The 18,378-nt window shown below is 44.5% G+C and overlaps 1 protein-coding gene across 1 annotated transcript in view; it reads left to right on the top strand.

Annotated features, from left to right (window-relative positions):
• The window catches only part of LOC120980128 (alpha-tectorin-like), a 40,476-nt gene extending 22,693 nt beyond the window's left edge, over positions 1-17,783 (top strand). The window contains exons 4-7 of the mRNA XM_040409419.1: positions 176-454; positions 6,469-6,615; positions 17,112-17,271; positions 17,725-17,783. Of these exons, the coding sequence (XP_040265353.1) occupies positions 176-454; positions 6,469-6,615; positions 17,112-17,271; positions 17,725-17,783 (645 nt within the window). The remainder of the gene's footprint in view (positions 1-175; positions 455-6,468; positions 6,616-17,111; positions 17,272-17,724) is intronic.
• The last annotated feature ends 595 nt before the right edge of the window (positions 17,784-18,378 follow it).

Raw genomic sequence — 18,378 nt, 5'->3', positions numbered from 1 at the left:
GTATATATGTGGACAGTATATGTGAGTATATATGTGGACTGTATATCTGAGTATATATGTGGACTGTATATGTGAGTATATATGCGGACTGTATATGTGAGTATTGGCTGTTGCCTACATGCAATGTGCAAAAATGTAACAATTCTAACTTTATTTTTCAAATTTTTTGCCCCAGGTGAACAACAATGGCCTCCTGTCATTCGATGTGCTTCTTAATAACACATTTATTCAACGTTTCCCCTTTGCTGATGGAACCTTACTGGCGCCATTTTGGGCTGATGTGGATAATGAAATATCCGGGAACATATACTACAGGATGAGCCAAGATTCCAGCCTGATAACCCAGAATGCAATTGACCTGGCTTCGTATTTCCCAGGAATTAGCTACACACCAAAGTGGGTTCTTGTAGCGACCTGGGATAAAGTTGCATTTTACAAATCAGCGACAAAGAGGGTACGTACTCATCCCAATCTGTTAAGTGGCCCTGTGGTATTATGCGGGGCACTGGATGGTGGTATTGTATGGACACTATATACCTGTAGTGGTAATCAGGGGTGCACCTAGCCTTTCTGCTGCCTGAGCCTAAAACTGAAATGGCGCCCCAATCCCCCATTAACCCCCCAATGCCAATTACTTTACCTATCCCTTCCCCCCATCCCTCCTGTTAAAGACATACTTGGAAAACATTACATACAGAGCTACAAAACATACAGGGTATTACAGCGCCACATACTGCGCCCACTGTGCTTCCCAATACTATACTGCAGAAACAGATAATCCTCCCCCTGCTGCCCCCCTTTTGCCCCTACCTAGTGATGCCTGAGGCAATCGCCTCAACTTGCCTCATTGGTGGTGCACCCCTGATGGTAATATATGCACCGTATGGTACTGTACTATGTTCACTCTATACCACCACTGTCTTAAAGGAGTTTTCCAGGCTCCTGATATGGATCACTTATTGCCAAAATAGGTCATCAGTATCTGATTGGTGGAGGTCGGACACCCTACACCCCCGCTGACTAGCCGTTCCTTGCAGCCTCAGGAATCAAAGCTACATTCATAGGGTGGTGGCCAGATGTGGACTCAAAAACTCAAACTGACTTCAGATAATATCCTTATGATAAATTCACCCCCCACCACATCCTCCGTGTGCTTAGGAAACGAAGGCGAGAAGCATGTTTGGACTGGCCCACAAGGGAACAGGTGAATCCTGGTGCGCCCCTGAGCAATCCTATTACACCTTTCTGCACTGACTGCGGATCCAAATTGCCATTATACTGCTGTTTTCAGGTTTGCAATAGATACCTGTGTAATTCCAGCAAACCCTTCTTGTTATTGGGGTGCAAGTGCTGTGAGATACAGCCATTAACAGGGTTTATTACTAGGAAAAATTTCTACGTCTTATTAGCCCTTGTGTTGTGCAGTTATATGTTGTAAAGCATATTTTGGCTTGTATTAGTGGGGGAAAAAAGTATTATATTATTTTCCGTTGTGTGGTGAAGTGAGAAAATTGCAGCCTTTTTTGGGGTGTAATAATTTTCTTCATATTTATTTATTTGATCTAACAGTATGTCAGACAGAGAAGTGCCAGGCCCTGCACAGGGGAGGGGCAGAGGCCTAAATGTTTCTGGAGCAGGCACAGGTCGCAGCAGAGTAAGGGGTATGGCAGCAGGAGTCACTTCCAGAGGCCTGAGCTCCCAGTGTCGGCTAGCAGTCGTGTCTTGACCAGCAACCCAGCGGCTCTCGAATGGTTGACTCAGTCATCCACTTCGTCCCAAGTCCACACTATGTCTCCTTGCCACTCTGTGGCCTGCTCATACTGCTGCTGCCACCTCCACACTATGTCAATGGGTCACTCTGTGGCCTCCTCATGCTGCTGCTGCTGCTGCCACCTCCACACTATGTCACCTTGCCACTCTGTGGTTTCCTCATGCTGCTGCAAAATCAAGACTATGTGCAACGGGCGTCTCCCCTTAGGACCCTCTATAATGCGCATCCCAGGTGTAGGAAATGCCAAGTGGTATACTGCGGCCTAAAATGTCTCTTTATGTGTGTCACGGTGCTCCTACATGGACACGGCTGGACCCCAGGCTTTGGCTACAAAGCAATAAATAGGGGGAATAATTGAGGGATAAAAGAATAACTTGAGTCCAGACCTTGAAATGAAGTTCAATGGCAGCTTTACTTTGCATAAACGTTCTCCAGAACGGTTTACAGGCTTTGTCTTGGTTCCAGCAGGCTTTAGTATGAAGCTGGAAGGCAAACTCCACTCTGCTACATATGTTTCTTTCTGAACCTGCTGTACTGACAGGCTGGCTGTATAACTCAGCTTCTTCTGTATGCTGCACTTCAGTTTGTAGTCTGACTCTAGGTTATGCCAGGGAACTTTCCTCCTGGCTCCTGAGGCTTTAAGCTTTGCCTCCATGGCCAGCAGAGCTTAAGGTGCTCTGGCTGGCATGGGCACATCCAGCAGAGACGTACCCCTGCACACCTTTTCCCTAGCTGGGGGTAAGCTGACTGACTAGAATTTCTGCCACACCTTTCCTGCAGGAAGTAGGGCTGGACCACTCCCCTACAGAAAGGTCTTAGAATGGAATGTTAAGTTCCACTCTTTCTAACTATAGCTCTGCCATTTTTTCTGCCACCTGCTGGTGAACCAGTCAAATTACATGTACATAAAATTAGAAATGCACAGTGTGGAGGACCTGGAATAAATGCATATCATGACATAAGGTTAGACCAATAAAGACAGTAGCAAGGTACAGAAGTGGTAACACAACTCTGGGGTGTTACATATGTCACTGGGCCACTCTGTGGCCTCCTCATGCTGCTGCTGCTGCCACCTCCACACTATGTCACCTTTCCACTCTGTGGCATCCTCATGCTGCTGCTGCTAAATCAACACTATGTGACTGGGCCACTCTGTGGCCTCCTCATGCTGCTGCTGCCACCTCCACACTATGTCACCTTGCCAGTCTGTGGCCTCCTCATGCTGCTGCTAAATCAACACTGTCACTGGGGCACTCTGTGGCCTCCTCATGCTGCTGCCACCTCAACACTATGTAAATGGGCCACTCTGTGATCTTCTCATGCTGCTGCTACCTCAACACTTTGTCATTGGGCCACTCAGTGGACTTCTCATGCTGTTCCCACCCTCCCCACTTTATGACTGGGCCACTATTTTGCCTTTTGGCCTGACTGACATCATTATTTATTTGACCCTTCTTCTGATCTGTCAGAAGGAAGGAAAAATGAGACACACAATGGATCCTGTCTGTGTAGCAGCTGTAAGGCCTGTATGGTCCCATCAGAATTGGCTTATGATTTGGTAGCCAAAAGCAGGAGAGGGTACAAAACACAGAAGACATGCAAATATTCTATTCACGTGTCATCTTTGTTTTGGATCCACTCCTGTTTATTTTTTGGCTTTAGCAATAGTGATGAGTGGCAGGGGCAATATTCGAATTTGCGATATTTAGAAAATATTTGGTAGAATATTTATCATATATTCGCAAATTCACAAATTCGAGATTATTTTTTTGATTGCGAAAAATCGGCAATGTAATATTTGCGTAATACAGGCGTGGGTCACTATAGCTAAATTTTTCAACCTGCTAGAAGTTTCCTGAGACTGGAAAAAAAATGGTTGGCACGGCAGAACATTATAATAGCTTTATATACAGATAGAGTGCCCCAATATATTCGCGATTGCGAAATCGGCACCAATGATGCGAATATTTTGGCGCAATATGTGCAACTTCACATTTTAACAGGTCTGAATACTTATTAGTGATTGGTGCACTAAGTATTGTTGTGAACTTGTGACATCACAGCCCTATGAATGTAGCATGTATGTATGGACAGTAGAACCTATCAGCTACACTATATCACTATCTAACCTACACTGACTATCTCCCACTAACTATCTGTATTATATATATAAGCTAACTAACTATCTAATGTAATGACACAAGAAAGCACAGAGCACAGCAATAACACTGCTCTCTCTCTCAGATCTGCAAAATACTGCATACAAGGGCTGCTGGGGAGTTTCTTATATAGTAAGGGGTAGGCAACATTCCTATTGGTTGCTAGGGATGTTGCTAAGCTCTGACAAAGATATTGCAGCCTTCTCATTGGCCCACAAGCAAGAAGGGAGGTTACTGATGAAAAAATAATCTAGAATATTAGCGATTACGAATATATAGCACTATATTCTACATCTTCGCGAATTCTCAAAGTGCCGATATTCACGTAAAAAATTCGTGAATAGAATATTTGGGATCAACACTAACTATAACCACTGTTATCTAGGTGCTATATAAAAGTACTACGAAAACCTAACACTATTATATATAGCATCAGTACTGTTTGCCAGTGTTATCTGGGTACTGTATATCACTATACAGCATTGCTTATAATTGTTATTTGACACTACTGAAGTGAAATTCTGTTGGGAAATTGTGACACTACTTTTGTTTGGTTATTATATTGCACTTATGATCAAGTCACGTTATTCTGAGCAACAGCTAATATCCAGAGTAACCTCCATGTGCAGCACGGACAGCAGCTAGACAGGTCGGGGGGACGTACTCCATAAGGTCCTGGTAGGTTGTCATAGGTATCTGGAGCCATGTTGACTGCAGTGCATCCCACAGCTGCTGGAGAGGGTGTGGGAGAATCCATAGAGTGAGCATGACTAGTGGTCCCACAGATGCTCAATTGGGTTCAAGTCTGGGGAATTAGGGGTCAGGGTAGTGCTTGGAACCAATGTCGGACATTTCTAGTTGTGTGACATGTCTCATTGTCTTGCTGGAAGATCCCATGCACCCCAGGGAAGACAATCAACATGTATGGGTGTACTTGATCTGCAAGTAAGGATTCATACCCAAATCAGTTGAGAGTGCCTTCCACGTAGATAGGTGAACTCATGCCACCACCAGCTTGAGTTGTTCCAGTAATGGTTGCAGGGTGTTTCTGTCCCTGATATCTCTCGCTTGATACGTCAATGTCCATCCGTAAAACATGTGACTCATCGGGGAAGATATTGGTCAATTCCAATACTCCTGAAGACTTTTCTTTTTTCTGCCGATGCAACTTCGTTGGCTAAGGTTCAGTGCCCATCTGTCTGCTTTGGAGCCCCATACGCAGTAAGGTTCTATGAATTGTTGTTTTAGACACATGTCTTTGTAGCCGACGTTCACCTCTCACATCAGTGGTGCTCCGTTGTATCCATGTTTCTTAATCACAATGGTGCCATTTGTCCTCTCACCATACACTTTCACCACAGCAGCACAAGAACGGTTCTGAAACTGTGCAGTTTGAGAAATACTGCTATTCTTGCCCCGAAAGCCAATAATCATATCTTTTGGCAACTCTGATAAATTGCTCGAGGGATATATGTGCAGACAGCCTATCAAATACCTTATATACCCACTGAGCCAGCTCACCACATGTGACGTCCTTCGTTAGCTATACGTTGCCGATGTCAAAAGTAGGAAATGGTGACTATATAGCAGTAGATATTGCATGGCATTGTAATTTGTTACAATGTAGAGGTAATGTATAGGGTTGAGCGAAAATGAACTGCAAAGTCCGGGTTCGTACCGAACTTTTCGAGTTTGAGTACCCGTACCCGGACTTTTTCACTGAAGTTTGGGTTCGGTGTTCGAGTGATTTTATTATTTTCTGTTATAACATGGTTATAACGGAAAATAATAGCATTCTTAACATAGAATGCTAAATAAAATGGCCATTGAGGGGTTAAAAATAATTTTAAAAAAAACTCACCTCATCCACTTGATCGCGCAGCCGGTATCCTCTTCTTTCTTCAGGACCTGAAAAAGGGCCTGCGATGACATCACCGCGCTCACCACGTGATGAGCGCTGTGACGTCATGGCAGGTCCTTTTGCAGTTCCTGATGAAAGAAGAGGATACCGGCTGCACGATTAAGTGGATGAGGTGAGTTTTTTTTTATTATTTTTAACCCCTCAATGGCCATTTTATTTAGCATTCTATATTAAGAATGCTATTATTTTCCGTTATAAGCATGTTATAAAGGAAAATAATAAAGTGAAGTTCGGGTCCCCATTGACTTTAATGGGGTCCGGGTTTGGGTTCGGTGTTCGGGTCAAGTTCGGGTCCCGAACCCGAACTTTGACCTGAAGTTAGGGCGAACCCGAATTTCACCGGGTTCGCTTATCCCTATTAATGTTATTTGGCATTATATAACGGTGTTATGCCATAGTATCACGTCATTGTATGATTTTCTTCAAGTTCTAATCTTGATTGTCTTCCTAAAATGTTTGGCACATATTTTTCTGCTATTCTATTCACTTTCCTTCCTTCTACATGTCTTCAGAGCAGCTGATAACCCCTCATGTCCTCTACAAGGCATTACAAATGTAGATCCAACCAGAACTCACTGCAGTTGTCTACTCTGACATGTCGTATGTCACATTTGTAGGTGAACACATTTCAGGCTGTCCTGAGCTCTGATGAAACCATGACCTTTGTCATGTACAACTATGCTGAGATCGAGTGGACAACAGGGACTAATCAAGGTGGAAACTCCGAAGGACTTAGCGATGGTGACGGCAGTATTCCAGCTTTGGTATGAGCAAAAGTTAAACAGTTCTTTTATATTCCATAGTTGTAAATCCTCATCTATTCTGCAACTCAAGAATGCAACCAACAATAGCTACGAAAAGCCAAATAAATATGTAGTCCGTACTGAAACAATATATAAAGAAAACTATAAAAATTTCTCATAGTTGTCTACCATGCAGAAAATGTAAATGCCTTACACCCCTGACTCGTAACAGTGCATGCAGATAAGGTAATTGACGTAATAATGGTCACAAGTAACGTCAAAACTGGTCTGGTGAATAATGCATGTTAATAAGGCAAAGTAAACAATATAAACATTGTGAGGCAGTGACAGGCCTCATATATGAAGCATAGGCGTGGGCAGCCTATTGCATTAGGGTGTGCACCCTAAAGCTCAAACACACACAGCGCGCACGCGTGTGTATGCATGTGTATATATATATATAGCCTTTATGCCTCATTAGCCCCCATTATGCCTCTCATTAGCCCCATTATGCCTCATTAGCCCCCATTATGCCTCATTAGCCCCCATCATCAGCCCTTATGCCTCATTAGCCCCCATCATCAGCCCTTATGCCTCATTACCCCCCATTATCAGCCATTATGCCTCATTAGCCCTCATTATGCCTCTCATTAGCCCCCATTATGCCTCAATAGCCCCCATTATGCCTCTCATTAGCCCCATTATGCCTCATTAGCCCCATTATGCCTCATTAGCCCCCATCATCAGCCCTTATGCCTCATTAGCCCCCATCATCAGCCCTTAAGCCTCATTAGCCCCCATTATCAGCCATTATGCCTCATTAGCCCTCATTATGTCTCTCATTAGCCCCCATTATGCCTCAATAGCCCCCATTATCAGCCATTATGCCTCATTAGCCCTCATTATGCCTCTCATTAGCCCCCATTATGCCTCAATAGCCCCCATTATGTCTCATTAGCCCCCATTATGCCTCATTAGACCCCGTTATGCCTCTCATTAGCCCCCATATGCCTCATTAGACCCCGTTATGCCTCTCATTAGCCCCCATATGCCTCATTAGACCCATATGCCTCATTAGCCCCCATTATGCCTCTCATTAGCCAGCATTATGCCCCCAGCAGCCTAATTTTTTATAAAATAAAATAAAAACTTACCTCTCTGCTCCTGGACACTGCCACTCCTCGCCGCATGCGATCCTCTTCCTCCTGCTGTCGGCTGTGCTCTGAACTGGCGCGCACAGCGTGACCTCACAAAGCGCCTCACGCTGTGCGCAGCCCTGCACAGCCGACAGCCGAGGACCAGGAAGCAGTAAGTACAACACGTTCACCACTTCCTGGTCCTCCGGTACTAATGAGCACTTCCAAAATAGAAGCGCTTCATTAGTATACGCCGGCCAGCAGGCTTGATTAGGATTTGCCCAGGCACACCCCATGTGCACGCCTATGATATGAAGGAAGGTATGTGTCTCCTAGAATGGTGCGGGAAACCTATAAGAGGAGATGCATATGATGCTTTGCTGTGGTTCACCGGAGACGTGCCACCAAAGTGCCCGGTAGTTTTGATCGAGCACCATAGTGCTTGGGTGCTCTTGACGAACACATCGGGATGCTCGGGTGCTCTACCGAACACCCGAGTAGAATGGAAGTCAATGGGAGAACCCGAGCATTAAACCAGGCACCCCCTGCTCTGAAGAGGGGAGGGTGTCTGGTTCATAGGAAAGGGTCAGAAACTGATGGAAACACCACCGAAATGGTTCAGGAACAGCATGGGGAGGATGTCTGGATGCATCTTAGACTCCCAGGTCGCTGCTGGGAAAGATGCTGTCTGAGTAGTACGCCACTTTTACAGACTGACAATAATACGCACCAAACCGAAGATAAAATCGATTTTAGAGAAAAAATTGTTAGGAAACATTCTTTCATGTATATATACTTGTATATAAAGTACAAGTGCTGCCAAAAATTACAAGGAAGAGGCATTACCATACGACCTGTATATCACATAATGTAGGGCCTCATTCACATTGTGGTACAATTGTTCATGTAGTGAGACTCCTACACTCATAAAGCCTATACACTAAGTGAAAGGGCTGCCAAAAATTACAAGGAACCGGAACTCCAATACACCCTGTGTTACACATAAAGGAGGGCATCATACACAACCTTGAAAAATTATGATTGATGGCCTGCTGGTGACCCTCAAAAACATTTGGAGCAAGGGCCTGCTTATCTGACCATCTAAAACATTATGGGTGAGGGCCTGCTGCCGCTTTGGTGACTCTAGATAACCTGAAGCCAATCGCACGTCCCTGTGACGGCGACGATCCATTCGGATGTCTGCCCTGCTGGTGAGCTGACCCTGTAAAAAATTATATGCAAGGGCCTGCTGGTGGGCTGACCTTCTAAAAAATTATATGCGAGGGTCTTCAGGTGAGCTGACCCTGTAAAAGATTGTAGGTGAAGGCCTGCTGGTGAGCTCACCTTGTAAAAATTTATATGCGAGGGCCTGCTGGTGAACTGACCCTGTAAAACATTACACTGCGTGCAGAATTATTAGGCAAATGAGTATTTTGACCACATCATCCTCTTTATGCATGTTGTCTTACTCCAAGCTGTATAGGCTCGAAAGCCTACTACCAATTAAGCATATTAGGTGATGTGCATCTCTGTAATGAGAAGGGGTGTGGTCTAATGACATCAACACCCTATATTAGGTGTGCATAATTATTAGGCAACTTCCTTTCCTTTGGCAAAATGGGTCAAAAGAAGGACTTGACAGGCTCAGAAAAGTCAAAAATAGTGAGATATCTTGCAGAGGGATGCAGCACTCTTAAAATTGCAAAGCTTCTGAAGCGTGATCATCGAACAATCAAGCGTTTCATTCAAAATAGTCAACAGGGTCGCAAGAAGCGTGTGGAAAAACCAAGGCGCAAAATAACTGCCCATGAACTGAGAAAAGTCAAGCGTGCAGCTGCCAAGATGCCACTTGCCACCAGTTTGGCCATATTTCAGAGCTGCAACATCACTGGAGTGCCCAAAAGCACAAGGTGTGCAATACTCAGAGACATGGCCAAGGTAAGAAAGGCTGAAAGACGACCACCACTGAACAAGACACACAAGCTGAAACGTCAAGACTGGGCCAAGAAATATCTCAAGACTGATTTTTCTAAGGTTTTATGGACTGATGAAATGAGAGTGAGTCTTGATGGGCCAGATGGATGGGCCCGTGGCTGGATTGGTAAAGGGCAGAGAGTTCCAGTCCGACTCAGACGCCAGCAAGGTGGAGGTGGAGTACTGGTTTGGGCTGGTATCATCAAAGATGAGCTTGTGGGGCCTTTTCGGGTTGAGGATGGAGTCAAGCTCAACTCCCAGTCCTACTGCCAGTTTCTGGAAGACACCTTCTTCAAGCAGTGGTACAGGAAGAAGTCTGCATCCTTCAAGAAAAACATGATTTTCATGCAGGACAATGCTCCATCATACGCGTCCAAGTACTCCACAGCGTGGCTGGCAAGAAAGGGTATAAAAGAAGAAAATCTAATGACATGGCCTCCTTGTTCACCTGATCTGAACCCCATTAAGAACCTGTGGTCCATCATCAAATGTGAGATTTACAAGGAGGGAAAACAGTACACCTCTCTGAACAGTGTCTGGGAGGCTGTGGTTGCTGCTGCACGCAATGTTGATGGTGAACAGATCAAAACACTGACAGAATCCATGGATGGCAGGCTTTTGTGTGTCCTTGCAAAGAAAGGTGGCTATATTGGTCACTGATTTGTTTTTGTTTTGTTTTTGAATGTCAGAAATGTATATTTGTGAATGTTGAGATGTTATATTGGTTTCACTGGTAAAAATAAATAATTGAAATGGGTATATATTTGTTTTTTGTTAAGTTGCCTAATAATTATGCACAGTAATAGTCACCTGCACACACAGATATCCCCCTAAAATAGCTAAAACTAAAAACAAACTAAAAACTACTTCCAAAAATATTCAGCTTTGATATTAATGAGTTTTTTGGGTTCATTGAGAACATGGTTGTTGTTCAATAATAAAATTAATCCTCAAAAATACAACTTGCCTAATAATTCTGCACTCCCTGTATATGCGAGGGCCTGCTGGTGATCTGACCCTCTAAAAATTATATGCGAGGGCCTGCTAGTGACCTGACCCTGTAAAACGTTGTAGGTGAGGTCCTGCTGGTGCACTGACCCTCTAAAAAATTATATGCGAGGGCCTTCAGGTGAGCTGACCCTGTAAAGGATTGTAGGTGAAGGCCTGCTGGTGAGCTGACCCTGTAAAAGATTGTAGGCGAAGGCCTGCTGGTGAGCTGACCCTGTTAAAAATTATATGCGAGGGCCTGCTGGTGAGATGACCCTGTAAAACATTATATGCGAGGGCCTGCTGGTGAGCTGACCTTGTAAAACATTGTAGGCGAGGGCCTGCTGGTGAGCTGACCCTCTAAAAAACTTATATGCAACGGTCTGCTGGTGAGCTGACCCTGTAAAACATTGTAGGTGAGGGCCTGCTGGTGAGCTGACCTTTCTGAAAAATTATATACAAGGGCATGCAGCTGAGCTGACCCTGTAAAACATATGCGAAGGGCATATATGCGACGAATAAGCAAGAGTCAACCTGTCAGCATTTTCATTTGATAGGCGGATAGGCTTATCTGTTATAATCCCACCAGCAGCACTAAATACACGCTCAGACAAAGGCGTAGAGTGAAAGTTCGTGCCACGTGTCCAGCTTGGACACCCAGTAGTTGTAAGGCACTGAAGGATCATTTCCTTCACTATCTTCCAAAACTTTTCTCTCCTTGTACCACTAGGCCACGCTTCAGGGTGAGGTTGCTGGCGGGGTGTCATGAAAGTGTCCCATGCCTTGGAGAGTCTTGCCCTGCATTTGTTGGAACTGCTGTGTGTTCCCCTTGTCTCCCTTCCTCGGTTGCCTAAGGAAGTACGGACGCATTGTCAGATGGAAAATTTTGGAGCAATCTCTCAACAAGTACCTTCTGGTATTGCACCGTTTTACTCATCTTCTCCACCACAGGAATGAGAGATGAGACGTTCTCTTTGTAGCGGGGGTCCAGAAGGGTGAACAGCCAGTAATACATGTTGTCTAAAATGCGTAAAACGCGCGGGTCGTGGGAAACGCAGCCTAACATGAAGTCGGCCATGTGTGCCAACAGGCAAAACTTCGCTATCGTCATCAGGAGGATCACTCTCAATCTCCTTATCCTCTTCCTCCTCTTCTGCCCATCCACGCTGAATAGATGGAATTAAACTTCCATGGTAGAGGAGGCAACCGTCTCCTGCTCCTCCTCCACTTCATCGTCCAATTCGCGCTGAGAAGATGAACTGAGGGTGGTCTGGCTATCACCCTGTGTAATGTCTTCCCCCATTTCCACCTCTTCCACATGCAAAGCGTCGTCCTTAATTGTGAGTAGCGAGCGTTTGAGTAGACACAGAAGTGGGATGGTGATGTTGATAATAGAGTTATCGCCTCTCAGCATCTGTGTTGATTCCTTAAAGTTTCTTAAAACCTCTCAGAGGTCAGACATCAATGCCCACTCCTCGCTTGTGAATAGCGGAAGCTGACTGGAAAGGTGACGACCATGTTGCAGCTGGTATTCCACTACTTCCCTCTGCTGCTCACAAAGCTTGGCCAACATGTGGAACGTCGAGTTCCAGCACGTGCTCATGTCACACAACAGTCGGTGAGCTGGCAATTGCAAGTGCTGCTGCAGCGTTGACAGACCTCTGAAGCTGTCGATGAGTTGCGGAAATGTGCACACACGCGGCGTACCTTCGCCAGTAGCTCAGGCAAATTGGGGTAGGTTTTAAGAAACCGCTGAACCACTAAGTTTACGATGTGGGCTAGGCATGAGATGTGTCTGAGCTTGCCAAGCTCCAAAGCCGCCACCAAGTTACGGCCATCATCAGATACAACCATGCCTGGTTCTAGGTTGAGTGGCGAGAGCCACAACTCAGTCTGGTCTCTTATCCCCTGCCACAGGTCTGCGGCAGTGTGCTGTTTGTCCCCTAAGCATATAAGCTTCAGCGTGGCCTGTTGCCGCTTCTCCTCTGCAGTGCTGCACTGCTTCCAGCAACCAACTGATGACTGACTGGTGCTGCATGTGGATAATTCGGAGGTGGAAGTGGAGGAGGAGGCGGAGGAGGAGAAGTAGGGGTTGGAGCCACTAACGTAGGTGGTGGCGGAAACCCTGATGGAATTAGGGCCCGCAATCCTTGGCGTCGGTAGCACCTGTGCCATGCCAGAGTACGAGTCGTTCCCGGCCACCCCAACATTCACCCAGTGTGCCGTCAGGGAAATGTAGCATCCCTGGCCGAATGCACTTGTCCATGAGTCTGTGGTTAAGTGGATCTTCACAGTAACTGCGTTGGTCAGGCCACGTGTGATGTTATGGGACACATGTTGGTGTAAGGTGGGCACGGCACACCTTGAAAAATAGTGGCGGCTGGGGACTGCGTAATGCGCTCGGCTTTCCACCTTCCCAGGTTGGGTCAGTGACTTCATCGTCCACTACCTCCTCTTCCACTTCCTCACTCTGCTCATCCTCCTGACTTGTTGACCTAACAACAACCTCAGTGATTGACAACTGTGTCTCATCCTCTTCAGCAACCTCTTGAGACAGTAATTGCAGTTGACTTATTGGAAACTGTGTCTCATCATCATCCACCTCATTAAACAGTAATTGCTGTTCCCCACCGTCATCTTCTTGTGATTGTGGATGCTTAAGTGTTTGGGAATCAGAGCACAATATCCCCCAATGTCCCTCTTCAAGCGTGCTTGGCGAGAGGGCTAAATCAAGGAATGGCGCTGAAAAGAGCTCCTCGGAATATCCAAGTGTGGGATCACTTGTTTGCCAAGACTCTTCATGGTGGAAAGAAGGAGGATCAGGGTGAGGATTGGGTTGAGCAGACTCTTTGCTACTGAAACTGGACTTGGTGGAAGACAGGGTGGTACTTAACCGACTGAAAGCATTATCTGCTGCAAACCAACCGACCACCTGGTGCCACTGGTCTGACTTCAAGAATGGTGTCCTGCGCCGCCCTGCAAACTGGGACATGAAGCTAGGTATCGTGGATGATTGTTTTTCTTGTGCTCTGGCAGCAGGCACAGTTTCACCGTGCCCAGGGCCACGGCCTCTGCGTGCACCATCAGCATCACTGCTACTGTTCCGTCCTTTACTGCTCGCCTTCTTCATATTAAATGTTATATACGATTGAAAGTATGTCACACATACAGTAACGTAGGATTTGGAAGTGTATGCGCAAACAAATTTAAAAAGGTATTTGGGATGTGGAAACGTCACACAGGAGATATCCTGCAGGTAATGTCAATCCTGTCACCAGCAGCTAATGAAAAATTACAGGGAATGTCACAGGTATTTGGGATGAGGAAATGTTATACAGGAGATGTACCACCGTTAATGTCACTGTACGCAGCGTCTACGCAAAACAGTACACTGTATGTAACAGATACATTTTTGAAGCGCACACGTTACACTTTAGATGTGGCCCTGGTAATGTCACTGTCAGAAGCAGACACCCATCTATTGAAAAAATACACTGTATGTCACAGATACATTTTTTAAAACGCACACGTTACACTTTAGATGTGGCGCAGCTAATGTCACTGTCCGCAGCGGACACCGTCTACGGATAAAGTACATTGTATGTCACAAATACATTTTTTAAGCGCACACTTTACACTGCAGATGTGGCACTGGTTATGTCACTGTCAGAAGTGGACACCGTCTGTTGAAAAAGCACACTGTGTATGACACAGATATTTTTTGGATGCACACACTTTACACTGGAGATGTAGCGCAGGTAATGTAACTGTCTGCAGCGGACACCGTCTACAGAAAAGTACACTGGATGTCACAGATATTTTTTGGATGCACACACTTTACACTGGAGATGTGGCGCAGCTAATGTCGCTGTCTGCAGCGGCTTAACTATTGTACGCTATTTAGCGTAGGATGCGCTAAAAATAGATATTGCTGCAACACACAATAGTCCTTAGAAGGACTTTTGGGTCTGTTAAGTTTTAACTATTTAGCGCAGTTTGCGCTAAAAAAAGATATTGCTGCTGCCACACATAATAATCCTTAAAAGGACTTTTGGGTCTGTAAAGTTTTAGAAATTTAGCGCAGGTTGCGCTAAAAATATACAGTATATTGCTGCTGCCACACACAACAATAGCCCTTAAAAGGACTTTTGGGTCTCTGAAAAGTTTTTCTAATAAAATGAATCCTATTTCACTTCATACACTGTCTGTCCCTTCCTCAGCAAAGCTCTCCCTGACTAAGAATGAGCCGAATATGCGTCATCGGGTGCTATTTAGCACCTAATGACGCATTTCGGCCAGCCAATCACTGTAATGCCAGCAGCCAACATGGCTACGGCATTACAGTGAGGGCAGTACTTACCTGCACGTTTATTGGCTGCGTAGCGGGGCGGAGACTCGAGCACTGCGCTCAAGCACATGCGGTATTCAGTCGAGTACCGCCATGTGCCGAGCATCGAGATGCTCAAACCGAACAGGTGTTCAGCCGAACGTGCTCGATCATTACTATTCCCCGGCTTTGGTGGAGTGAAAGCCAGCACCTAGTGTGTCCGCTGTTGGTACCTAGTATAACTGGTATCAGCTAATCCGGGACTGGCTTTCATTGGGAATAAGCAAAGAGCTGGGTGGGTGCTTATTCCCCACGATCCACTCCTGGTTTCACAGGTGGCCCATGTCCACGATTGTGATTTAAAAAGTCAGCAGCATGAAGCAGGGTGTGTCTGTATGAGAGAGAGGCTTACAGATCACAAGGGCAAAAGGCGTGTGTGAAGCAACACGGGCCTGTATCATGTTTGTTCGTGTGTTATGGACTGACTACCTGACCCGGCTGCGATCTGGCTGAACTGAGCTATAAGTTGGCTGGAATAATAAATAAACCATATTGAAGTGACTTTGTTGTGTCCCTGACTTTCTTCAACACTGGTCGTAGAAGCTGACGGCTCTACAACATGGTAAGTCACACATTACCTGTTGCATTTAAATTTCACATACTGCAGACAACCATGAGCAATGAATTTTAATTATTTCTTTTTTATGTATAGTGTTTCAATTAAAATTTGATAGTAATTTTTGTGAAACTTTTTGGTGGCTTATTTGGCTTTTCTAGCTATTGTAGGCAGGGGCGGACTGGCAGCTTAAAGTGACCCTGGACAAAAACTAAGTGGCCCTATGTTGTAAGCAGGTCCAAATTGACAGAAGACGAAGCAACACAAGTAGGAAGCATCAGCAATACCATAGTGCAAAATACCGTCCCATCAGAACTATATACCACTGTGTAGCACAATATATTGCCACTAAACCTGTCCCTCTGCGGTGGCCATCAATAGAGGCCATTTCCTGGCTTGGGAGGTAAGATGCGGGTCCACGGAACGGCGCAACCGATGCGGCCAGCACACGGAGTGCTGTTCGCATCTTTTGCGGCCCCATTGAAATGAATGGGTCCGCATCCAAGCCGCAAAAACTGTGGCTCGGATGCGGACTAAAACAACGGTCGTGTGCATGAGGCCCAAGGCTCATTTTTTGTGGGCCACCCTGTAGTATATATTTTCATGTGTTTATTAGGTATGGAGCACCTAATTGTGGATTATGATGGTTACATGGTCGATAAGCATCATATTTAGTGTACCCAACACTCGGACAATTGGAGGAAACCACTAATTAGAAACCTCTTACCTTTTTTCCATTTTCTAACTGGGTATTGGGTAACATTACACACCTCTTATAATGATCTAAAAATTTGGACAGGAGCTTCTGGGTTACTTTGTACCAATGAATTCCTGAAGAACGATTTGCAGGTTTGGTGGAGAAGCTGTGTAATATTGTATTACCAGATCCCCCTAATCTTTGCATGTTGTCTATGTTTTAATATAAATTTAGTAATTTATATCCTACTAGGGGTGATTATAGAAAAAAAAAGAATCACCACAATGAAGCCTATTGTTTAAAAGAAGGTTGAAGAGCTGAACTTGCCTTTGGTTGATCTAAAATACGCTAAGAAGAGTTTCTTCAAAATCATCTCAGCTGCAACTATAGGGTAGAAGAGTGCAACTAGACGGGCCAGCTTACTGTACACATGATCTTGCCATGTGGAGCTAGCCACTTTATCTAGTCTCACCCAAAGGGTTTCTAGGTTGGTTAAAACGCTAGACAAACCTTGCAAGTTATTGGGATTTTCTAGGATTAGGAAAACATGGGTACTTTCTTCCAAAATATAACCAAAACTGTCCACATTGTGGCATTGTGGCTTCACCCCATTCACTTCAATTGAAGATGAGCTTCAGTTCCAGACATACCCCATAGATATGGGTGCTCCTGTTTTTGGAAAATGGTGACCATGTTTTGTAACCCCATTTAGGAACTTTATTGTTTTATGTAGTAGCTATGCGAAGATGCAGAAATGATTAAAAATCTGATGTTTCATAGGCTGGAGGTAATAATGGTGCAACAGTCAGTTACTTCGAGATACCTGGGTCCTTAACATCCGCTATAATTAATATAACCACCACCAGTAATGTTGAAGTTCGTGGACGATGGGTATTCAGAGTAGACCAGTCAAAAGTCATCTCTCCCAATGTAACCAGCAGTAAGTATACCTTTAGGGTTTATTAAATAGTTTGAATGGGTTTCAAACAATTTGCATCTTTTCATGTGAAAATGATCAAAAAGTCAATCGCCGTACGGATGCGTTACCATACACTTACACAATACATACAAAGACAACACATTTCGTCATTTTCTACTTTGTCCTTCAACCAAATTTTTTTGCAATCTTTCGTCGCCTTTCGGTATTGAGTTTTTCCTGCCTACTTTTAAAGGTTGTGAAAAGCTTTGTCTCATTTCATCAATGCTTTTATTCCATGATGCCATTGAGAAGAGAAAACAAAAAAAAGGCATGTTCCCGGATCTTAAGGACCATGTGCCTAGCGCTTATTGGAATCGCCAACATATTTCATCTTCCGTCATAAAGACATCTGTATTTTAATTATTGAGATGCACAAATAGTTTTATGTTAAGGAGATGTGTTCTTCAAATGTAGATTGTCCCAGACAAGGACAAAGTCTTATTGGTAAGTATGAGGATGTTCCTCAGAACTAGTGATGAGCGAAGTTCAGAAAAATTCGATTTGGCTGCTCTTTGCTATGGTGTCTCTATAAAAAAAATTGCTACAAAAAGCTTTTAATAAAAGCTATAACCTATAAATCAAAATTAAACACTTGTCTCCACAAGTGGAATTAAATTGTCTGTTACATCCATATGAAACCATGGTAAGTTTTCTTTATTGGAATTGGCATGAGGAAAATAATGTACGTGCATGTATAAGAACTGCCAATTTTTGGGAGATGTCCCTCTATGCCATTATTGACCTCCAAAGCTGAAGTTAACTAACCTTCATATCCTTGGATGATCCACTGGAATAAGACTCTAAAGGACAATGGAAACCCAAATATATCATCCTGGTAAAACAGACCAACTTACATGTCCTCAAAGGTAAGTCTGACTTCTACCATTTATTATCATTTTGAATGTGTGACCATCTTTGATGTAAAATCAGTAATTTGTATTTTTTTTATCCATTTAGACTCCCATATTGTTGGTTCCACCATGGAGCAGGGTTAAGCTCCACCAATATTTTTCAACAGATGCAGGAAGGACCTTGTCGTGGTTCTGTTGCTCACAACCTGTGGTCATC

Source organism: Bufo bufo, chromosome 1 (genome assembly GCF_905171765.1).
Source record: "Bufo bufo chromosome 1, aBufBuf1.1, whole genome shotgun sequence".
In the NCBI taxonomy this organism is placed as follows: Eukaryota; Metazoa; Chordata; class Amphibia; order Anura; family Bufonidae; genus Bufo; species Bufo bufo.
Note: the sequence above shows the minus strand (reverse complement) of the source record. Positions and strands in the feature narration are given on the sequence as shown.